The 24,608-nt window shown below is 45.7% G+C and overlaps 2 protein-coding genes across 2 annotated transcripts in view; one reads left to right on the top strand and one right to left on the bottom strand.

Annotated features, from left to right (window-relative positions):
• The window catches only part of LOC142069220 (E3 ubiquitin-protein ligase TRIM11-like), a 264,114-nt gene that overhangs the window by 110,541 nt on the left and 128,965 nt on the right, over positions 1 to 24,608 (bottom strand). The gene's annotated exons all lie outside the window — the stretch shown is intronic.
• Positions 19,719 to 20,657, top strand: LOC125621828 (olfactory receptor 6N1-like). Its single transcript, XM_048819180.2, has one exon. The coding sequence runs from the start codon at positions 19,719 to 19,721 to the stop codon at positions 20,655 to 20,657; it is 939 nt and encodes a 312-aa protein (XP_048675137.2).

A 24,608-nucleotide genomic window follows, 5' to 3' on the forward strand; every position in this document is an offset into this window, starting at 1 on the left:
CTCACAACAGAGAAACTTCTTCACTTCAGAGAGATTCCCCACACCACAAAGAGCTGTCACCCAGTTAACTTGCCCCTCTTCTGCCCCATACCCCAACTTTTTTCATTAATTGATTCTTAGATTTAAGACCAAAAGGGACCATTTGGGGATGGAGGTTGGCACAACTGATTAAAAGAGTTTTAAACTAGAAACTTGGGGGAGATGTTCATGTAATCTCCACGCCTGACTCTAAGATTGAGAGGGCGGAAAATCAAGTCAGAAAGGTTACAGCAATGGAGAAAGGAGCCACAGTGGGTCGGAGAATGGACATTAAGAGGAAGGATAGTGTTGATACCAGTCAGATAGGTGACACTGGAAGAAGAATAACTGTATCCGATCAGGCAAGGAATGTGGGCGAAGCCAAGCAGCAACAGATAAGACATTTGTACACCAATGCAAGGAGCCTGGGTGACAAAATGGATTAACTAGAACTACTGGTGCTGGAAGTGAAACCAGGGATAACAGAAACATGGTAGAATAATAATCATGACTAGAGTACAGGTATTGATGGGTATGTGCTGTTCAGGAAAGACAGAAATAAAGGCAAAGGTGGTGGAGCAGCATTGTATATTAATGATGAGGTAGACTGTAAAGAAATTAGAAGTGATGGAATCAATAAGACAGAGTCTGTTTCGGCTAAAATCACTTTGGGGAAGAAAGCTTCTGGAGGTTCTCCCAGGATAATCTTGGAGTCTGCTACAGACCACCAGGATCCGATATGGATAGAGACCTCTTGTTAATGTTTGTAATGAAACAAATACTACTGTGAATTGTGTGATTAAGGGAGACTTTGATTTCCCACATATAGATTGGAGGACAAGTGCTACAAAAAGTAATTTTTCCTCTGCTGATACTCACACCTTCTTGTCAACTGTTGGAAATGGGCCACCTTGTTTGCATTGGCCTTGTTGGCACGACAACAGTAATTTTCCTTCCCTTGGTATTCACCCCTTCTTGTCAACTATTGAGAATAGGCCACTTCCACCTTAATTGAATTGGCTTGTTAGCACTGACCCCCCACTTGGTAAGGCAACTCCTATCTTTTCATGTGCTAGAATATATATTCTGCTTACTGTATTTTTCACTCCATGCATCTGATGAAGTGGGTTTTAGCCCATGAAAGCTTATGCCCAAATAAATGTGTTAGTCTCTAAGGTGCCACAGGGACTCCTCATTGTTTTTGCTGATACAGAGTAACATGGCTACCGCTCTGAAACTAATAATAGTAGGGCCCAGATTTTCCTGGATGTGATTGCTGACAGATTTCTTCCCCAAATAGTTGCTGAACCAACAAGAGGTGATGCCATTTGAGATTTGGTATGGGTGAGCAATGAGGACCTCATAGAAGAACTGGTTGTAGGGGACAACCTTGGTTCGAGTGATCATGAGCTAATTGAGTTTCAACTAAAAGGAAGGATAAACAAAACTTGATCTGCAACTAGGGTTTTGATTTCAAAAGGGCTAACTTAAAAAAATTAAGGGAATTATTTGGCAAGTGGACTGGCGCGAAGAACTTCAGGATCTTAATGTGGAGGAGGCTTGGAATTACTTTGTAGAAGTTGCAGAAGCTATCTGAAGCCGGCATCCGAAGCAAGGGGAAAAAATTCATAAGGAAGGGTTGCAGACCAGCCCAGACGAGCAAGCTTCTCAAACAGGTGATTAAGAGAAAGCAGAAAGCCTGCAAGGAATGGAAGATGGGATGGTTCAGCAAAGAAAGCTACCTCATGGAGGTCAGAAAGTGTTGGGATAAACTGAACATGCCAAAAGGCAAGCGAAGTTGGACCTTGCAAAGGGAATTAAAACCAATAGTAAAAGGTTCTATAGCCATATAAATAAGAAGAAATCAAGGAAAGAAGAAATGGGACCACTAAACACTGAGGGTGGAGATAAAAGATAATCTAGGCATGGCCTAACACCTAAACAAATACTTTGCCTCAGTTTTTAATGAGGCTAATGAAGAGCTTAGGGGTAGTGGAAGGGTGGCTAATGGGAACGAGGATATGGAAGTCGAAATTACCATGTCCAAGGTGGAAGCTAAACTCAAACAGTTTAATGGGACTAAATCGGGGTCCCTAGATAATCTCCATCCAAGAATATTAAAGGAATTGGCACATGAAATTGCAAGCCCAATAGCAAGGATTTAATGAATCTGTAAACTTGGGGATCATATCCTAGGATTGGAGAATTGCAAATATACTGTCTATATTTAAAAAAGGGGAAAAAAGTGAGCCAGGAAACTACAGATTTGTTAATATGACCCCAATTGTATGCAAGATCTTAGAACAAATTTTGAAAGAGAAAGTACTTAAGGACAAAGAGGTAAACAATAATTGGGATAAAATAAGCATGGTTTTACAAAAGGTAAATTGTGCCAGACCAACCTGATCTCTTTCTTTGAGAAGATAACTGATTTTCTAGAAAAAGGAATTGCAGTAGATTTAACCTACCTGGATTTCAGTAAAGCATTTGATACAGTTCCACATGGGAAATTATTAGTTAAATTGGAGAAGATCAGGATTAATACGAGAATTGAAAGGTGAAGAAGGAACTGGGTTAAAGAGGAGACTACAATGGGTCATACTGAAAGGTGAACTGTCAGGCTGGAGGGAGGTTCTTGGGACCAATCTTATTTAACATTTTTATTACTGACCTTGGCACAAAAAGTGGGAGTGTGCTAATAAAATCTGCAGATGACACAAAGTTGGGAGGCATTGCCAATGTGGAGGAAGACCAGAATATCAAACAAGAAGATCTGGATGACCTTGAAAACTGGAGTACTCGAAATGGGATGAAATTTAATAGTGCACAGTGCAAGGTCATGCATTTAGGAACTAACAACAAGAATTTTTGCTATAAACTGGGGACGTATCAGTTGGAAGCAACAGAGGAGGAGAAAGACCTGAGGGTATTGGTTGATCACAGGAGGACCATGAGCTGCTAATGTGATGCGGCCGTGAAAAAGACTAATGCAGTCCTAGGATGCATCAGGTGGGGTATTTCCAGTAGAGAGAGGGAAGTAGTAGTACCATTATACAAGGCACTGGTGAGACCTCATCAGGAATACTGTGTGCAGTTCTGGTCTCCTATGTTTAAGAAAGATGAATTCAAACTGGAACAGGTGCAGAGATGGGCTACTAGGATGATCCAAGGAATAGAGAACCTATCTTATGAGAGGAGACTCAAAGAGCTTAGCTTGTTTAGCCTAACCAAAAGAACGCTGAGGGGAGATATGATTGCTCTCTACAAATACATTAGAGGGATAAACACCAAGGAGGGAGAGTAAATGGATACAAACTGGCCATCAACAAGATTATGCTTGAAATTAGATTAAGGTTTCTAACTATCACAAGAGTGAAGTTCTGGAACAGCCTTCCAAGGGGAGCAGTGGTGGCAAAAAACCTAACTGGCTTCAAGACTGAGCTTGACAAGTTGATGGAGGGAATGGTATGATGAGATTGACTACAATAGCATGTAGCCGATCTGCAACTGATAGCAGCAAATATCTCCAGTGGCTGGTGATGGGGCACAAGATGGGGAGGGCTCTGAGTTACTACAGAGAATTCTTTCCTAGGTATCTGCTTGGTGGGTTTAGCCCACATGCTCAGGGTCTAACTGATTGCTATATTTGGAGTCGGGAAGGAATTTTTCCTCAGGTCAGATTGGCAGAGACCCTGGGGGGGGGGTTGCCTTCCTCTGCAGCATGGGGCACAGGTCACTTGCCAGTTTAAACTAGTGTAAATGATGGATTCTCTGTCACTTGAAGTCTTTAAACTATGATTTGAGGACTTCAGTAACTCAGCCAGAGGTTAGGGGTCTATTACAGGAGTGGGTGGATGAGGTTCTGTGTCCTGTGATGTGCAAGAGGTCAAACTAGATGATCATGATGGGCCCTTCCGGCCTTAAAGTCTATGAGTCATTAAATCATCCAGTCTGAGCTCCTGCTTAACAATAACCACAGAATTTCCCCTGTTACCCCTGCACTGAGCTCAATAACTTGTTTGGCTAAGACGTACCTTCCAGCAAGGCAGCCAGTCTTGATTTGAACATATCAGGAGATAAGAATCCATCATTTCCCTTGGTAGTTTGTTCCAATGGATAATCACACACATTGCCAACAAACTGTGCCTTATTTCTCATTGAAATGTGTCTGGGTTTAGTTTCCAGCCTTTGGTTCTAGCTGGGCCTTTCCCTGTTCGACGAAAGAGCCCTTTGATAACCAGTGTTTTCTCCCCAGGAAGGTGCTGATACGCTGTGATCAAATCACCTCCATCTAGTCTTTGATAAACTGAACACATCGAGCTCTATAAGTCTCTCTCTCACTGGAAGATATTTGAGAGCTGGAGAAAATCGTTTTTATGGCTCTTTTCTGCTCCCTCACCAATCTTTCAACATCCATGTTAAAACGTGCACCCCAGCGCTGCCCATGGTATTCCAGAATCGGTGTCACCAGTGCTCTTCACAGAGGTGAAATGCCCTCCCTGCTCCCCTGTTCATATAGCCATGGATCGCATCAGCCCTTGCCCCGCAGCATCATGCTGGGAGCTGAAGATGAGTTACTTGTCCACTGTAGTCTGAGCTCCAGCTTAACAATGTGATGGGGGCGAGGGTCAGACACATGAGCTTCCCCAGAGAAGGGCAGGAATGAGATTGCACCAGGTCAGTGCCTGCGATGAGGGAGTGACAATGACCAACAGCACAGACGGGAAAGTGACTCTGCCAATGGCCGTGCCCAAGGCACAGATGAAACCACCCCCTGGAGTAGCTGCATACTCAGATTCCTCTCATTCATATCCCATTAGTGACTAGTCCAGAAACACTGAAACTGCTTATAATGAATTGTCAGCTATTATTGATTAATGTTAAATATTAATTATTGACTGAGTGACTATCCAAGGTCATACAAAGAGGCTGTGACTGATCAGAGAAAAGACCCCAGGTCTTCTAAGTCACAGGCTGGTGCCCTAACCGCTGTAGCACCAATCCTCTGGAAAAAAATTAAGGTAGAGCAGTAAATGCTTGGGCAAAGTTTTCTCATCTGTAAGGAATCCAGTCTCCATTCGGTTCATTTCTAATGTACACCCTTTTTCTGTGGGGTGCTCAATACTGCCCAAGAAATGCTGAGAGCCCTCAAATCCCACAGAAATGCAGGGAGGAAATACTCAGCATTTCTGAGGATTGGGCTGGGATGGTGCACAGCTGTCTGCCTCCCAGAAAAGTCTGGAGAGGCAGCTGATAAGTAGCTGAGAAACTGAAGGCCAAGGTCCCTGAGAAAACAATGATTTGTCAGGGAGAGAGAGATGGGGACAGCCAGCAAGCAAGCAAGAGAGTGAGGGGAGGACAGACAGAGGGATGTGTAAGGGCAGAGATGATAGCTGGGTCTCTGTTCTGATTCATCAGTTTTTCTAGCTGTGAACCACAAAGAAACCGACTCTGAAGTTCTTACTCTGGCAGAGCTCCCAGCGTGTGCGGACACTGTCCAAGGGCGGTGTCTCAGAGCAAGGGTTGCATATGGACAAGGACCTGAGGATTTGCCCCAAGGCTAGTGACACTTACCTTCAAACCTTCGCATGAAGCAGCGAGCTCCCCGTCGCCAGTGGCTGGGTCTGGTGTTAGTCAGCCTTCTTGTCCCAGTTCATGGGCAGACACCTGCCTATGGCTGCTGGGATGGGCATCTCTCGCTGCCTGGGTTGATTGTTGGCATCACACAAACCCTTAATGTCTCCTGCTCTGGATTCTTGCAGTATTTATCAGGGAAAGCAGCCAGCCCCTGGCCCTTGCCGCTGCTGTTGGGATCTCCCTTGGGACTGCTGCTGATGATCCTCTGGGTTCCCTCCATAGGAGAATTGATGCTGTGTTACTTGTTAAAACAGTGTAACCTCACAAGAATGGCCACTCTGAGTCAGACTAATGGTCCATCTAGCCCAGTGTCCTGTCTCTGGCAGTGGCCGGTGTCAGATGCTTCAGAGAGAATGAACAGAACAGGGAAATTATTGACTGATCCATCCCCTGTCATCCAGTCCCAGCTTCTGACAGTCAGAGGTTTAGGAACACCAAGAGCATGGGGGTTGTGTCCCTGACCATCTTGGCTAACAGCTATGGATAGACCTGTCCTCCATAAACTGATCTAATTCTTTTTTGAACCCAGTTATACTTTTGGCCTTCACAACATCCCCTGGCAACGAGTTCTACAGCTTGACTGTGCGTTGTGTGAAGAAGAACTTCCGTATGTGTGTGTTAAACCTGCTGCCTATTAATTTCATTGGGTGGCCCCTGGTTCTTGTTTTATGTGAAGGGATAAATAACACTTCCTTACTCACTTCCTCCGCACCAGTCATAGTTTTATAGACCTCTCTCCTATCCCCCCTTAGTCGTCTCTTTTCCAAGCTGAACAGTCCCAGTCTTTTTAATCTCTCCTCATACGGAAGCTGTTCCATGCCCCTCATCATTTTTGTTGCCCTTCTCTGCACCTTTTCCAATTCCAATATATCTTTTTTGAGAGGGGGCGACCACATCTGCACGCAGTATTCAAGGTGTGGGCGTACCATGGATTTATAGAGAGGCAGTAAGATATTTACTGGCTTATTATCTACCATTTTCCTAAAGGTTCCTAATGTCGTTCGCTTTTCTGACTGCCGCTGCACATGGAGCAGATGTTTTCAGGGAACTATCTGCAATGACTCCAAGATCTTTCTTCAGTGGTACCAGCTAATTTAGACCCCATCACTTTGTATGCATCATTGGGATTATGGTTTCCAGTGTGCATTGCTTTGCACACTTATCAATATTAATTTCATCTGCCATTTTGTCGTCCAGTCACCCAGTTTTGTGAGATCTCCTTTGTTACTCATCCTCTGTCTGTCCCTCACCTTCTCGCTTCCTGTCTTTCTCTCTCTTTCTCTCTCTCTCTGAGAACTCATTGTTTTTTCAGGGACCTTGCCCTTCAGTTTCTCAACTACTTATCAGCTGCTTCTCCAGACTTTTCTGGGGGCAGATTCCTATGCACCTTCCTAGCTTTGGACTTAACTTTCTTGAGTAATTTTCTCTCATCTGCAAATGTTGCCACTTCACTATTTACCCCTTTTCCCAGATCATTTATTAATATGTTGAGCAACACTGGTCCCAGTACAGATCTTTGGGAGGAGCCATAATTTACAGCTCCCCATTGTGAAAATTGACTTTTATTCCTACCCGTTGTTTCCTATTTTTTTAACCAGTTACTGATCCATGGGAGGAACTTCCCTCTTATCCCCTCTCTGCTTGCTTTGTTTGAGAGCCTTTGGTGAGGGACCTTGTCAAAGCCTTTCTGACAGTCCAAGTACACTATATCCACTGGATCACCCTTTTCCACATGTTTGTTGACACCCGCGAAGAATTCTAATAGATTGGGGGGGCATGATTTCCCTTTACAAAAGCTGTGTTGGTTCTTCCCCCAACACTTTGTGTTCATCTGTGTGTCTGATCATTCTGTTCTTGACTATAGTTTCAACCAATTTGCCTGATACTGAAGTTAGGCTTCCCAGCTTGTAATTGCCAGGATTGCCTCTGAAGCCTTTTTTAAAAATCGGTGTTACATTAGTTACCCTCCATTCATCTGGTACAGAGATTGATTTAAGTGCTCGGTTACATACCACAGTTAGTAGTTCTGCAATTTCATATAAGTTTCTTCAGAATTCCTGGGTGAATACCATCTGGTGCTGATGACTTATTACTGTTTAATTTATCAATTTGTTCCCAAACCTCCTCTATTGACATCTCAATCTGGGAGAGTTCCTCAGATTTGTCACCTAAAAAGAATAGCATAGGTGTGGGAAGCTCCCTCACACCCTCTGCAGTAAAGACTGATGCAAAGAATTTGTTTAGCTTCTCCGCAATGGCCTTGTTTTCCTTGAGTGCTCCTTTCTCACCTTGATTGCCCCACTGACTGTTTGTCAGGCTTCCTGCTTCTGATGCACTTAAAAAAATTGCTTTTAGTTTTTGTGTCCTTAGCTAGTTGTTCTTCAGATTCTTTCTTAGCCTCACTTACTTATACTTCTATGCTTGACTTGACAGAGTTTATGCTCTTTTCTATTTTCCTCAGTAGTATTTGACTTCCAATTTGTAAAAAGATATCTTTTTGTCTCTAACTGCCTTTTATACTTTGCTGTTAGCCATTTTTCTGGTGTTCTTTACTTTTTTTTGAGGGGGGGTAAATTTAGTTTGAGCCTCTATTATGGTGTTTTTAAATACTCTCCATGCAGTTGGCAGGCATTTCACCCTTGTGACTGTTCCTTTTAATTTCATTTAACTAGCATCCTCATTTTTGTGTAGTTCTCCTTTTTTGAGGTTAAATGCTACTGTGGGGGTTTTCCCCTACAAGGATGTTTATATTTAATTACATTATGGTCACTGTAACTGAGCAGTTCATCTATATTTACCCACCTGGACCAGATCTTGTGCTCTACTTGGGACTAAATCAAGAATTGCCTCTTCCCTTGTAGAAAGAAAAGGAGTACTTGTGCACCTTAGAGACTAACAAATTTATTTGAGCATAAGCTTTTGTGAGCTACAGCTCACTTCCCTGGATACATGCAGTGGAAAATACAGTGGGAAGATTTTATATACATAGAGAACATGAAACAATGGGTGTTACCATACACACTGTAACAAGAGTGATCAGGTAAGGTGAGCTATTACCAACAGGAGAGCGGGGGGGGGGGGGGGGAACGACATTTTGTAGTGATAATCAAGGTGGGCCATTTCCAGCAGTTGACAAGAATGTGTGAGGAACAGTGCTGGGGGGGGGGGAGTAAACATGGGGAAATAGTTTTACTTTGTGTAATGACCCATCCACTCCCAGTCTTTATTCAAGCCTAAGTTAATTGTATCCAGTTTGCAAATTAATTCCAATTCAGCACTCTCTCGTTGGAGTCTGTTTTTGAAGTTTTTTTGTTGAAGAATTGCCACTTTTAGGTCTGCAATCGAGTGACCAAAGAGATTGAAGTGTTCTCCGACTGGTTTTTGAATGTTATAATTCTTGACATCTGATTTGTGTCCATTTATTCTTTTATGTAGAGACTGTCCAGTTTGGCCAAGGTACATGGCAGAGGGGCATTGCTGGCACATGATGGCATAGATCACATTGGTAGATGTGCAGGTGAACGAGCCTCTGATAGTGTGGCTGATGTGATTAGGCCCTGTGATGGTGCCCCTGAATAGATATGTTTGTTTTTCTTAGCTAATAAATCCTTAGGTAGTTTACTATAGGATTGGCTACAAGAATCATCTTTGGTGTAATATCTAAAGTGCAATTGACCTGGGGTAAGTGACTGGTCCTTTGGGACTGGGTTTAACCTGAATATTGTGATTTTTGGTGTAAGGGGCCATCTATTGCAAAGGCAGGCTCACCTGGGTGGCAAGACAGACTGGAGTGCCCAAGGGGACTGTCTGTGACTCCACGTTAAGATTGTTGTAGTTCTTAAGGAGTTCCCACTTGATACTTGGTTGGTGAAATCTAAGTCTAGAACTCACAGCCAATGTGGGGGTTGTGCCCTGCTTCTGAACAGTCTGCCCTGAGGTTGGTACCCGTGCTCTTCAGCCACTCCAGACATCCTGACAGCTCTTCTTCCCCCGTCATCAGGGATGGCATGAGTGAGCCAGGTGGTCTGGAAAAGTGTGCCAATACTCTCCCCGTCTTCAGCAACTCAGGGGCTGGAAAAGGGTATGAAGTGGCCGTCATTACACTTTATAAGTGTGGTATTCGGTTGGGGGAGTGGGATCAGTGTTTGGACATAGGGCCAGGGCAGGGAGCGCCTGCCCACTGCAGTGATACGGTAGAGTGGGAGGGTGTGGTGTGGGTATTTTGGGGTTTCGCACAAATAGGGCAGTGTTAAGGTTGTGTGGGCATTTATCTTCTCTCTGTATTTCCTGGTTCTCAGAAGTCAAAGTTTTGTTGAACTCAGCCTTTGGGAAGGGCCCTAGCTATCACAGGGCACCTTAACTCTGCATTAACAAAGGTTTTTTGTGACATTTTATTTCCTAGTTTTTTAAACAGAAGGAGCAATGTTTGTTGGCGGGAGTTACTGGCTGTTTAGACAGCTGTCGTCCTCAACTAGGTTTGCAGTTGATGTGCTACTGTGGCTCGGTAATAAAAGACCTAGTTTTTATATTGTGCTTTTCATCAGCAGATCGCCAAGAGCTTGACACCATTATCCCCATTTTACAGATGGGAAACTGAGGCACAGAGAGGTGAGGTGAGTTGCCCACGGCCATCCAACAGGCCAGTCGCAGATCTGGGAATAGTCTCAATCCAGTGGTTTCTCCACTGGGCCACACAGTTGCTCTGTGATTCCACAGTGCTCCTCCCCACTCCTCGGCATGTTTTGTTATAGTTTCCTTCTTGCCCTACCCTTGGTGCACATGGAGAACAATGGATCATCACCCTCTTTCTAACAACCTGGTACAGCTCTGAAGCCTATAATCACAGCCCCCCTACCCTTCGCTTCTCTAGACTAAACAGGCCCGATTTTTTCTACCTTTCCTCACAGGTCAGGTTTTCTAAAGCTCTTTATCATTTTTGTTGCTCTCTTCTGGACTGTGTCTAATTTTTCCACAACCCTCTTAAAGTGCAGCACTCAGAACTGGACACACTACTCCAGCTGAGGCCTCACCAGTGCCGAGTAGAGCAGAAAAATTACCTCCCAGGTCTTACATACAACACTCCTGTTAATTCATCCCGGAATAGGCAATCTAGCCCAGATGGTCAGCAAAGAATAACTTCTACGGGCCAAATCCTAAGGAACTCATTTTTCTCTAACTCAGGACATGTCTTCACTACAAAATTAAGTCGACCTAACTGACATCGGCATGCAGCCGCCGCAGTAATTACATCACTTGTGCATGTCTGCACTTTGCTCCTTGTGTCGGCGGTGCATGATCTCACCAGCAGCATGTGCATGGATTGCACCGTCAGTGTGGGGCATTGCGGAAGGCTCCTGAAAGCCAGTAACAGTTGACATAAGCAATGCAGTGTTTACATTGACACTAACTACATCGACCTTGACTCTATGCCGTTTGTGGAGATGGGGTTATTAAGTCGGCTTAGCGGGGCAGTTACGTCGGCGGGAGTGAAATTTAAGTGTAAACGCTTCAATGGTTAGGTCAACGTAAAATGCCTTGCATCGACCGAGCTCTGTAGTGTAGACCAGGCCTCAGTCGTCAATGGCCTTGGTGTTTACACTGTGTTAACAAGCACCATAGCACTGAATTCCCTCCTGAGGGCACTTTCAAAGGGATCATTAGCAGCAGCCTCAGCGGAGATCCCAACAGCTGCCTGAGCCAGCATGAGGCTGCTTTCCCCTATAAACCCTGGAAGGCTCCAGAGCAGGAGGCATGGAGGTCCCTTGTAATATACACGGGTATGTGCATCAAGAAAGAAATCAAGAGCCAGCCCAGTGCAGCAGTAGAAGGTAGATGTCTTTGCAGAGCAAATGAGGGCTTGTCCATATGGGGCGCTTGTGCACAACAGCGGGGTGTTAATTCTAAAGTGTCCCAATGTGTCGTGCACAAAGGACCTTTCAGAGGGCGCCAGCAAGAGTCTACACGAGCCCGTTCACGAGCCACACGTTGGTGCCCTTTAGAAATCCCATTGCTCTTGAGTGCACTTCCCCACCCTGTAGACAAGCTCTGAGAGCAGGAGACATGGAGGGGAGCAGCATGGAAGTGGAAACCGGATCCTGATCCCCACACCCACTCGGCATCGACAGAGAGGTCGCCACTTCTTGCTGAGGATTAAAGGTAAATCTGAACTTCCTGGAGTTTGTCCACACAGGGAGTTAGTGCGTGGCAAGCTGGGGTGGAAATCTACCATGCTGTAGGTTGCTGTGCAGTAAGGGGCTGCGTGGACCCCGCTATCAAGCACTAAAAGTCCCCTAGTGGCCTTTGCCCGAGCGCTGTTTGAAATGGGGGTAGGTCAATGTGCACTTGGGAACGTTTCGTGCACTGGAGCAGGGTCCACACAGCGTGTTAGTACGTGGCAGGCTAGTACGCTGTAGACTCACCCCCCAGCTTGCCATGATCTGACTCTCCATTTAGACAAGCCCTTAGTCAGATCCTGGGGATCTCACGTAGGGAGGAAACAGTGCCGTAGTGGGAATGAGCCTCTCTCAGGCGCTCACCGCAGCTGTGCATATCCTGCTCCCTCTCACTTCCTACTCTGCCCTTGATATGCCTCAGCCCTGCCCCCAACAGGGCCGAGCTGCGACACTGCAGAGCGTGGCTGGGAGCATTGAGTTCCAGCTGTTCTGTTGCACCAGGGGTGCTGCATGAAATCCAGGCCCAGACACTCTCACACTTCAGCTGGGCTGCAGAGTGCAGCAGGGGTAGTGTGTGTCTCAGGGTGCTGGGGAGGGAAGGAAAGGGAGAGGGGTCTGTGTGTGGCTGTTCGGGGCGTTCCCTTTGTGCACAGGGCAGGGCACTGGGCAGAGGCAGTTTCCCAGCTGCGCTGCTGGTCAGTGTCGCGCTCTCAGTGTCTCAGGCACTCGCATGAGGAGTGCGTGCTCACGCCCCGCTCTGCTGGCTCTGGCATGCAGGCTCCTGAGCTGCACCTGCCGTCTCAGAGCTGGGGGAGGAGAGCGTCTCTTCTTTTCCCATTTGCTGCATGGGGCTAGGAATGGAGCAGAGGGTGAGAAGAGAAGCAGATGCATGGATGGGCAGAGTTTAATGGGACTGGGAATTTCAAGGGAGTCAGGTGACCAAATCCCCTTGATTTTCAACTGTGTGTAACCCTTCTGCCCGTCAGAGTTGGCAGCAACAAGGGCCGGGTTCAATATCTAGGGGATCCATTCCAATAACACAATGCAAACCGGCTCAAGCCCCCACCCAGTGACCTGGGACAAATATATACCACCCCCGCTAGGCGCCTCCAAGAGGCAATACTTCCCCTCTCGCAAGCACCTAGTCTGAGTGTAGCAAAAAGCCTTTTAATAACAGAGAGAAACAATGTGGCATTATGTTGGGGAAACACCACCAACAGGATTCGTAACACAACCCATGAGCAAAAGAACCCACCCCAAGCAAATTGGGGCATGCCCTTTCCCTTTGGTTCTTGAGTCCAGCAACCCCCAAATCACCCAAAGTCCCAAAAGTCCAATGACCCAAAAGTCTCTGTCCCTGGTCAGGGCAGCCCCAGAGTTCAAAAGTTTATCTTCAGAGCTTTACCTCCCAACCTGGGTGGAGATGGGACGGGGGTAAGAGGCACCTTACATGGTCTGAAGCTGACCGCCCCACAGCTCCATAGGCCTTTGCTCTGCTCCGCTCCGCTAGCCACCCCACGAACTCCTTCGCTCCGCTCTGCTCGGCTCCGCTCCGCGGCCCACAAGCAGCTCCCGCCGTCCTACGAACTGCTCCACCAGCCTGTCCACAAGGCACTCCAGCCGTCCCGCAAACTGCTCCACAATATATCTTCAGGCTCCCCCACTACTTAACACAGCACTCAGTGATTTCAGCTCTTAGTCAGTTCAGCTCTTTGGTGAATTCAGCTTGTAGTAGGGGAGCCCCAGTGCTGGTGTACCATTAGCCCAAAGTGAGCTCAGCAGCCTGTAACTAGACTTCTAATGAAATCAAAATTAGCTCTGATATTCCACAGTGGAGAGAGGAGGAAGTGCAATTAGCATGAAAGGCCCTCACCAAGGGGCCCATGCCACCAAGTATTAATACTTGTCCCCAGCCTCTCTCAATTCACACAGTTTTGGAACCCATGATCCTTGCCTAGTGAGTGCCATTTAGTTGATGGTAAAAAGAAAAGGAGTACTTGTGGCACCTTAGAGACTAACCAATTTGTTTGAGCATAAGCTTTCGTGAGCTACAGCTCACTTCATCGGATGCATCCGATGAAGTGAGCTGTAGCTCACGAAAGCTTATGCTCAGATAAATTGGTTAGTCTCTAAGGTGCCATAAGTACTCCTTTTCTTTTTGCGAATATAGACTAACACGGCTGTTACTCTGAAACCTGTCATTAGTTGATGGTGAGTCCCTCCATAACAAAAGGCCAAGTATAGTTCCAAACACAGTTCCCATAATCAGGGTAATAACAATTTATTCTTCCTGCCCCAATAACAGAGACACTGGGGATCCCACAGCAGCCAAAGTGACCATTTGGGCAGCTATGGCCTCATTCTAGGCGGGGTGGGTGTGCCTATGCAAATGAGATCGGCCCCTGAAGTTCTTTTCCACAACTTGCCACACCTCACCACCAGATGTCAGGGTGGAGCTCATCCTGACACTGCTTTCATGTGCCTAATTTCTTTAGGTCCCTTTGAATATCCCAGACTCAGAAAAGGCTCGGAGAGTTTAATTTGAAGAGGAGATGAACAGGGTGGGACATGCGAGACGTTAAGGACTAATGAATGGGACAGAGAAACTCCATCAGGTGCACCTCCTAATCAACTTAACAGGCAACACCTTTAACACTCAGACACAAAACATTTTCTTTTTATATAATGTGTATTTGTCTCCTGGAACTCACTGTCATAAGAGATCATTTTGTAATTCAGGAAACTGAATAATGTGGTGAGCTATAGCTATGGATAGATTTGGATAGGGGGCTAACCTGGGATGTTGGACACCTGGGGTCAATTCTCTGCTCTCCTGCAGGCTCCCTGGGGAGGCCTTTGGGGGAATTGCTTAGGGCCAGATTTTTAAAGGTGTTGAGGCACCAAACGATGTAGATGGACACCAGGTGGAATGCTGAAAAGCATCTAAGCAGGTTAGGCACCTAACTCCCTTTGACTTCAATGGGAGTTAGGCACTGAGCCTGATTAAGGACTTTGTAAAATCTCACTGGGCACTGATCTGCATTTTTAGGCACTAAGCACCTTATCAAACCTGGCCCTCTGGGCCTCAGTTCTGCGTTCTCTGTACAATGGGCACAAAACCCTTTTCCAATCTCACTGTGGCGTTGTGAGGATAAATGCATTAAGGACTGTGAGGTGCTCAGATACGACGGTTTTGCTCAGTTTGTAACCAACACACTTCCATTGTTCTCGGTGCATGGGAATTTTCACTGAGTGAAGGCTGATTAAGGACTGCAGACCATGCAGTGTACTACTAGGAAAACGCTTGAAATACAAAGGATCTATCTCTTTGTCTGTCTATCTCTCTTTCTTTTGGTTTCTGAGCATTTCCCATTCTATCCTGTCCCAGACAGGGTGTTTCAGTGTTTCTTTGATTGCCTGCATTTGAGTCCTCTCTATGAAATTTTGCCCTTGCTTTTCAGCCCACTGTTGTTTTCCAAGCCCCTTTTTATACCGTGGATGAGATATAGTGACTGGGTGAGTATTTCAGAGTAACAACCATGTTAGTCTGTATTCGCAAAAAGAAAAGGAGTACTTGTGGCACCTTAAGAGACTAACCAATTTATTTGAGCATAAGCTTTTGTGAGCTACAGCTCACTTCATCGGATGCATACTGTGGAAAATACAGAAGATGTTTTTATACACACAGACCATGAAAAAATGGGTGTTTATCACTACAAAAGGTTTTCTCTCCCCCCATCCCACTCTCCTGCTGGTAATAGCTTATCTAAAGTGATCACTCTCCTTACAATGTGTATGATAATCAAGGTGGGTCATTTCCAGCACAAATCCAGGGTTTAACAAGAACGTCTGAGGAACAGTTGGGGGGGAGGGGAGGGAATAAACAAGGGGAAATAGGTTACTTTTTATAATGAATCAACCATTCTCAGTCTCTATTCAAGCCTAAGTTAATTGTATCCAATTTGCAAATTAATTCCAATTCAGCAGTCTCTCGTTGAAGTCTGTTTCTGAAGTTTTTCTGTTGTAATATCGCAACTTTCATGTCTGTAATCGCGTGACCAGGGAGATTGAAGTGTTCTACGACTGGTTTATGAATGTTATAATTCTTGACATCTGATTTGTGTCCATTTATTCTTTTACATAAAGAGTGTCCAGTTTGACCAATGTACATGGCAGAGGGGCATTCCTGACACATGATGGCATATATCACATTGGCGGATGTGCAGGTGAATGAGCCTCTGATAGTGTGGCTGATGTTATCAGGCCCTGTGATGGCGTCCCCTGAATAGATATGTGGGCACAGTTGGCAATGGGCTTTGTTGCAAGGATAGGTTCCTGGGTTAGTGGTTCTGGTGTGTGGCATGTGGTTGCTGGTGAATATTCGCTTCAGGTTGGGGGGCTGTCTGTACGCAAGGACTGGCTTGTCTCCCAAGATCTGTGAGAGTGATGGGTCGTCCTTCAGGATAGGTTGTAAATCCTTGATAATGCGTTGGAGAGGTTTTAGTTGGGAGCTGAAGGTGATGGCTCGTGGCATTCTGTTATTTTCTTTGTTAGGCCTGTCCTGTAGTAGGTGACTTCTGGGAACTCTTCTGGCTCTATCAGTCTGTTTCTTCACTTCAGCAGGTGGGTACTGTAGTTGTAAGAAGGCTTGATAGAGATCTTGGAGGTGTTTGTCTCTGTCTGAGGGGTTGGAGCAAATGCGGTTGTATCGCAGAGCTTGGCTGTAGACAGTGGATCGTGTGGTGTGGTCAGGGTGAAAGCTGGAGGCATGTAGGTAGGAACAGTGGTCAGTAGGTTTCCGGTATAGGGTGGTGTTTATGTGGCCATTGTTTATTAGCACTGTAGTGTCCAGGAAGTGGATCTCTTGTGTGGACTGGACCAGGCTGAGGTTGATGGTGGGATGGAAATTGTTGAAATCATGGTGGAATTCCTCAAGGGCTTCTTTTCCATGGGTCCAGATGATGAAGATGTCATCAATGTAGCGCAAGTAGAGTAGGGGCATTAGGGGACGAGAGCTGAGGAAGCGTTGTTCTAAGTCAACCATAAAAATGTTGGCATACTGTGGGGCCATGAGGGTACCCATAGCAGTGCCGCTGATCTGAAGGTATACATTGTCCCCAAATGTGAAATAGTTATGGGTAAGGACAAAGTACAAAGTTCAGCCACCAGGTTAGCCGTGACATTATCGGGGATAGTGTTCTTGACGGCTTGTAGTCCATCTTTGTGTGGAATGTTGGTGTAAAGGGCTTCTACATCCATAGTGGCCAGGATGGTGTTATCAGGAAGATCACCAATGGATTGAAGTTTCCTCAGGAAGTCAGTGGTGTCTCGAAGGTAGCTGGGAGTGCTGGTAGCGTAGGGCCTGAGGAGGGAGTCTACATAGCCAGACAATCCTGCTGTCAGGGTGCCAACGCCTGAGATGATGGGATACCCAGGATTTCCAGGTTTATGGATCTTGGGTAGTAGATAGAATATCTCAGGTCGCGGTTCCAGGAGTGTGTCTGTGCGAAATCAGCTGCTCTGTAATTCCATAAGGAAAATCAATTCTTGTGCTCAGGTGGCTCATGGCCAGGCTGTGGCTTGATACACCTTCTCTAATTGCCTCGGGACTGTGGACACACTCCGCCAACTACATGCACTTAGAGCATTTGTGTGGGGACACACACAGTCGCCTGTTTAAAAACACCTTTTACAAAACCGACTTCAAGAAATTCCACCTAATTTCAAAGTGTAGACAAGGCCTTGGTTAACTGATAACTTGGACACATTTCAGCTGACTTGGTGTTTCAGTGATCGTTTGAGTGAAATTGGTTACAGTGATACATTACTGATCTAGTGTATTACTAATTTGTCTCTTTATTTCTCTAACATTGGAATGCAGAGGGTTTTTTTATATTGCCTTTTCGGATGTGTTACATTTCTTATGATAAATAGAGCTTCTGGAAAATTTCTTCTCAAAACTGTTTTGTTTGTTTGTTATGGAAAATTGGGTTTTCAAATTAAATGAGAATTTTTCATGAAAAGTGTCTGCTTTCCCTGGAAAATGGCATGTTTTCATTTAAAAAAAAAATTGGCCAAACCCCAAAAACTTTTCAGCCAAAAACTGAAAAATATTTGGTCAAAAATCAAAAGCTTTCAGCTTCTGGTGGAAAATTTTCAGTTTTCAGCCACAACATTTTGATTGTCAATTTTTTTCACAAAAAGTCAAACATTTCTGTGAAGGAAAAATAATCCGTCAGCTCTAATGTTAAATAGGGGTGTTTCACACATCTCCCTCTATTTGTCTGATGTCTCTCTGTCTGTCTGCATGTGTCTCTCTGTGCCTGTCGGTCTCTCTCTCTCTTTGCCTGTATCTTTCCCTCTGTTTCTATGGCATCTGTGGTGTATTGAAAACTGTGTTAAAATTATATGCTCTCACTTTAAACTCTCAAGGGTTCTCCTGGTCCTGCTTTCAAACCAGGGGGCTCTGTAGGGAAGCATGAGATCAGTGTCTTTCAGCAGTCAGTTTGGAAAGAGCCAGCCTAGAGCAATGTTGGGTGAGTTGGGTCTCTCTGCCCTAGGGAGCAGCCTGCTTTTTCTCTCTCAGGTTTTGGTTCTTGTGCATTAGGGTTCTGGATTTTATGCAATAAAGTCATGTTCCGTTGCAACCTTCCAGAGAGAGTATTTGATGTATTAATCTAACTTCCCTGTTTGTATGCTGTGAGTATAACAGTACCCAGGCAATTCTTATAGCTTTTATCTCCCATCCCCCACCCCTTAAGACAGGGCTTGCATGCCTTTCTGTCTCCCTGACAACTCACCTCTTTCACATGGATTCTCACTCCTTTCCTCAGTTGTTTTCAAAATGTCCTTCTGGATTTTCCCATAAAGTGGAAGTTCTGTGCATGTTCCTGACCCTGTAGCTGCTGGTTGTCTTCAGCAGAGCCTTTCCTCCACTGACCGGAGTGTCAGCTGAGAGCTCTCAAGAGCTGTCGGGAGGCATTGAGCACTGTATCATCTCTTTGCAGTGTTCTTCCAGATTACAAAGTAGATCAACCACACCTACTCCTCTGTCTATCCCACTTAAGGAATTTGGACCCCCAATTCCCATTAAAATAATAAATAATAATAATAATAATAATAATATATATATTCAGTGCAGCCAGTCAGTTATTTAAAAATAAAATACATAGCATGTAGGATGTAAATGTACACCGAATTTACAGCTCCTGGTTCTGACCTCACCTGGGCAGCTGTAAAATGGGAGGATCTCTAGCAGAAGTTAATATTGCAAAAAAACAGTTTGTGAGATCAGAATTAGACCTCGTGGATTTATTCATGTGAGGAAAGGCTGCAAGATCGTTATTGTTAAAGCAATTCCTTTACTCACTCTTAGCTCTGCTGACCTTTTTAGTGTGGTCTAAAACTTCCCAGTGGCTACCATCCTTTGAGGAACAGCAGATCCTTCGAGGCTCTGCTTTGCTTGAATTAATGTCCTGATTCAGCAAAGCCCTCAGGCCCAGATTTTTGAAGCTATTTGGGGTTGCTGAGCTCAGTGTTGCAACAATGCCTAACTGATTGAGGAGCCTAAATTCCATTTTCAAAAGGGATCTAGGCATGGAGGAGTCTAAATCCCATTGGCTGTCAATAGAATGAAAACTCCTTGGTGCCTAAATCTGGGAAAAAGTGAGTTAGGCTTGGGCATTGTGATGCTGAGTGCCGCAGCAACTAAATAGCTTTAAAAATCTAGGTTGCCTAAATACTGTTGAAAATCCCATTAGGCGTCTATCTGCAACTTTGGATGCCTAAATGCCTCTGGAAATCTGTCCTTCTGCCCTTGCTTAAGTTGATGGGATGTTTGTGCCTTTGAAAGTCCCACCTCTGAGTTTTAGTATTTTTATTTGTACCTAGATGCACCTCATAGAGAAAGCAGAAGAGGACAATCGAATGGTCATCACAGAATTCATCCTCCTGGGGTTTGGGGATCTCCCTGAACTGCAGATCCTTCTCTTCCTGGTTTTTCTAGTGATCTACATTGTGACCATGTCCGGGAACATCCTCATCATTGCGCTAGTTGTGGCTGATCAGCACCTTCACACCCCCATGTACTTCTTCCTGGGGAACTTGTCCTGCCTGGAGACCTGCTACACCTCCGCCATCCTGCCTAGGATGCTGGCCAGCCTCCTGACTGGAGACAGAACCATTTCTGTCAGTGGCTGTTTTGCACAGTTGTATTGCTTTGGTTTTTTGGCAGCTACAGAATGTTATCTCCTAGCAGCAATGTCTTATGATCGATATTTAGCGATATGCAAACCCCTGCATTATGCAGCCCTGATGAACAGCAGGTTGTGCCTCCAGCTAGCAGGGGGGTCTTGGATAAGCGGATTCCTAACTTGTGTAATAATGATGTGTTTTATGTCACAATTAACATTCTGTGGCCCCAGTGAAATTGACCATTTCTTTTGTGATTTTTCTCCAATGCTAAAATTCTCCTGCAGTGACACGAGCACGATGACACTGGTGGCTTTCATACTCACCTCCCTCGACTCGCCTTGCCCATTTCTATTAACTGTGACATCCTATGTTTGTATCATTGCTACTATCCTGAGAATCCCTTCCACCACCGGGAGGCAAAAGGCCTTTTCCACCTGCTCCTCTCACCTCATTGTGGTTACAGTTTTCTATGGGAGCCTAATGACTGTGTATCTGCTACCAAAAACCAACAAACAGATAGCCCTGAACAAAGTGTTCTCTGTCTTCTACACAGTCCTGACTCCCCTGGTCAACCCCCTCATCTACAGCCTGCGAAACAAAGAGGTGAAGGAGGCCCTGAGAAAAGTCATCAGTTAATATGATGAAGTGATATGATGAAGTTAATATCCGATGAAGTGAGCTGTAGCTCACGAAAGCTCATGCTCAAATAAATTGGTTAGTCTCTAAGGTGCCACAAGTCCTCCTTTTCTTTTCGCGAATACAGACTAACACGGCTGTTACTCTGAAACCAGTTAATATATGTTGCTCAAATGAATTCAGATGGAGTCACTGATCTGTGAAGGAATCTATGTGGCTCAATGAGTAAGAAAAGTTTACATCGAGTAGGGCCCTAGCTCATGCCAATGTGAACTGCTTTGGGGAATGTGAGGACATACTACATTTTGGGATAATGACATTCCCATTCATGGCTAAAGCTGATACTTGCTACTGCCTTAATTGGAAACCTTAACTGTCTTGCACTCTATACTCCACATGGCGACATTTGAGATTTCCGATACGTGTTTCATCTATTTCTCTGCTCTCTCTGAGTTGGGAAAATGCCATGTTTTACTTGGCACTGGCCTCAGATCCCTGTGGGTGGAATTAGCTGGTTCAAATATTTTCTCTCTCCTTGATCTCCTGGATTCCCAAAAGCTCCATAAGTTTATATCTGGGAAGATTGTACTGGACTTCCCACTCGTGTACTATATGCCATCTTGCAATGGGTAGAAGGGGCATAAGGATGTGCCTATACTGCAATGTAAGCCTAGGGTCTGCGGGACTTGAACCCGTTGGCTTGGTGGATGTAAACCTGGGCTTGAGCGTCCACACTGCATATTAAGCTTAGGTTTAGAATTTCTGGACCCGGGCCTCACGCCAGTGCTCAGGCATCTGTGCTGCACTACGCAAACCTAAGTCAAACCAGCCTGTGCCAGGTTTCCTAGCACCCTCCCCAGCAGTAGCCATTCTAGCCCTTTGTGATGCCCTGTGGGAAAACTTGACTGTCCATCCCGTGGCACTTTACCGGAAGCTGTTGCATCCTGCCAAGGCATCCGGCCGAGTTGTCTTTTGAGTCTACACGTGCCCGACGGCTGGAGCCAGCAACAGGGAGGAGTCAGCGTTTGAAGCACTTGTCTTGCTTGTGCTTTCACTCCTGTTTCAGGAAACGGGCAGAGAGTCCATGAAGTGCTGGTGGACGTTTCGGGGGCATTTTCTGACCTGCTGAAGAAGGCACCTGTCGGAGGAGGAGGGGGGGTGAAACAGACCTGTCAGACTCAAACTGGCTGATGGTGCTCACGGCTCTCGGGAGAGCTGCTGATGCCCCCTGTGTAGACCGGCGCTTCTGGAGCAGGGCCACGAGCACAGACCAGTGGGACCCCATAGTCATGCGGATCTGGGATGACTAGAACATGCTCACGAAGAAAGCTAGATTTCTGGAGCCTTGTGAGCAGCTTGCCCAGACCCTTCAGCACCATGACATATACGCGAAGGAAGCCATTCCTGTTCAAAAGTGGGTTTCTACACCCCAGAGTCCTACAGGTCCGTTGCTAACCAGTTTGGGATTGGAAAGTTGACTGGAAGGTAAAGTGGTGGCCGAGGTTTCTGAGGCGATCAGGTGTGTGGTTTATCCAAAGGTGGGGGCATAAACAATATCCACAAAGTAGCTGCTGGCTTGGAGAGAATGGGGTTTCCCCACTGCACTGGGGCCACTGATGGGACTCATGAGCCCATTGCTTGCCCTCCTCAAGGAGCAGGAGTACCTACACTGCAAAGGGTACTACTCCATGGGCATGCAGGCCCTTGGGGACCACAGAGGGCAATTTATGGACGCCAACGTGGGCTGCACAGGAAAAGTTCATGATGCCAGGGTTTTCCGCCAGCCAGGCGTCTACCTTAATGGACAGGCCGAAACACTATTCCAAATGACAATGTCATAAATGGAGTTACTATTCCCACGGTTATTCTAGAGGATCCCATGTACCCTCTTTTGCCTGGGCTTATGAAACAGTATCCTGATCACAGAGGCCCTGGCAAAAGAAGGTTTAATTACATTCTCAGTAGGTGTAGAATGGCGGTTGAATGTGCGTTTGTCAGAGTGAAATCCTCGAGCCTGAGTCTGAGTTTGGGCTTACTTTGCAGTGTAGACATTCCCTAAGACCCAGTGCATCAGACCCTAAACAGATTAATGGCTATCAAAATAAAATAAATGATGTGAATGATTTTTGTTGACACAACCTCTTTGCTACAGCAGCAGGAGCTGGACAAAACCTTGTTATGGTTGAGTTAAAAAAACGTATTCTAACTGATGTGTGAACACACCCTTCTAGTCACATACCTGTCAGGATGAGTTAATCAGAAGCCCCTTCCCCCCACCTAAGATAAAGAGGTGTGTGAACCTGCCCAGGAATTTGGACTGAGTCGGCAGAAGGGCTTTGCTGAGAGAGAGAGAGAGACAGAGGGGAAAAAAGCCAAGCAGTAGCCCAGTGCGAGCCTAGAAAAAGTGAGTGTTTGGATCTAATGAGGTGGCTAATGAGACTTGGGGCAGTAAGCAAAGAAGCTGCTCCTTTTGTTCTTGGTTCCTCATGCATTCAGAGAAGTTGGACGTTGTACATTCCTTGTCAATAAATGAGATCAAAGAAAATACCAGACTCCATCAATTTCTACTTCCAACGGGGACATCCCCATGGCTCCAAACTTTGCCTAGTCACTCTGGTCAAAAAGGGGTAATGATACACAGTCTTTACCCGACATGGGGATACACATTGTGTGTGGGGCAGTTTCAACCCTAATGTCCTCAGCCTCTACTCAGGGTTGTCTTGTTTTTGCAGCAGAAGAGCTGAGAGTCTCTGTCTGGTCCCTAGAGAAAAACAACCTGCTGCTTAGAGTAATAGGAATTATCATCATTACATATGATAACTCTGGCTATTCTTGTTAGCCATACAAATGTCCAGTCCCGCTTTCATGATTACAGTCTAATCACACATCGTAGGAAAAGGTATTTATTGGTTCAGAATTTGCCATCTTTTAATTTTATTGTATGTCCCTGTGACGTTTCTCGTGGGTGCCTGGGGTTGTGCGGCACCCACTGCCACCTGCCCTTAGCGTGGGGAAGCCAAGTCTGTGCCTGCCGGGGGTCAGCTCCCCAAATCCACTGGTCATGGGTGACACAAGCACTCCCTTCTAGGCCTATGCAGGCCCTGCTGTTACTGTACAGGTTAGCGACAGGCTCGCTCCAACACCCGAGCCAGGTCCACCTCAGATCATGGCTCTGCTTGACACACAGCACTAAGATATGGTTACAGTCAAAAGAAGTCTGACGTTATTTACCAAACCACAGAGAGTCAAGTAGCAGCAAGTAAAAGTATTGGGAACAAATGGTTACATATAAAACAAAATCATACCCTGCGTTCTGGAGCCCAGACTTGATTAACAAGAGACTCTCACGTCTTGCAGAACATTGCTCACCCCAAAATGCTTGCAGAGCATTACAGCTAGCCTTGGCCATGACCCAGGTTTCCTGAAGCAAATACACTGTCAGTTGCCTCCCAAGTGAAGGATTTAGTGTTTTTCTTTGCCTAGTATAGATACATAACTCCTTAAATATTATCTGTACATACATTTTGCAGTGATTATGATGACCAGTGGGCAGCTGGCTCTTCGTAATCTCACATGTCACCCTTTGGTATTATGCAGATATCCAACCCAATGGATCCCTGTAAAAACCCTATCCCCCTGACCCTTTGCTCTCTGCCACTTGGCACCAAAGGGGTTCCTGGGTCACAGTCCCCTTGTTCTTGTGTTATGAGACAGGGAGAGCAGAAGGGCCTAATCTACTGCCTCTAGACCATTAATTATTTTATACACTTAAGTCTCCTCTGACCCATTGCTCCTCTGACCCAGATGTTAGTGATTTGAGATTCACCACTTCTTGTGCTACATCCCCCCTCTTCTGAAGCTGGCCTGCACCGACACCTACCTGAACAAGGTGGAGATATTTGTGGTGGTCGTGTTGGTGGTCATGGCCCCTGGCCTGCTGATCCTTGTGTC

This window comes from Caretta caretta, chromosome 14 (genome assembly GCF_965140235.1).
Source record: "Caretta caretta isolate rCarCar2 chromosome 14, rCarCar1.hap1, whole genome shotgun sequence".
NCBI classification, from domain to species: domain Eukaryota; kingdom Metazoa; phylum Chordata; order Testudines; family Cheloniidae; genus Caretta; species Caretta caretta.

What these genes read in the sequence shown, in the direction of transcription:
- LOC125621828 (XM_048819180.2), top strand. Translation starts at nt 19,719, where the DNA reads ATGCACCTCATAGAGAAAGCAGAAGAGGACAATCGAATGGTCATCACA.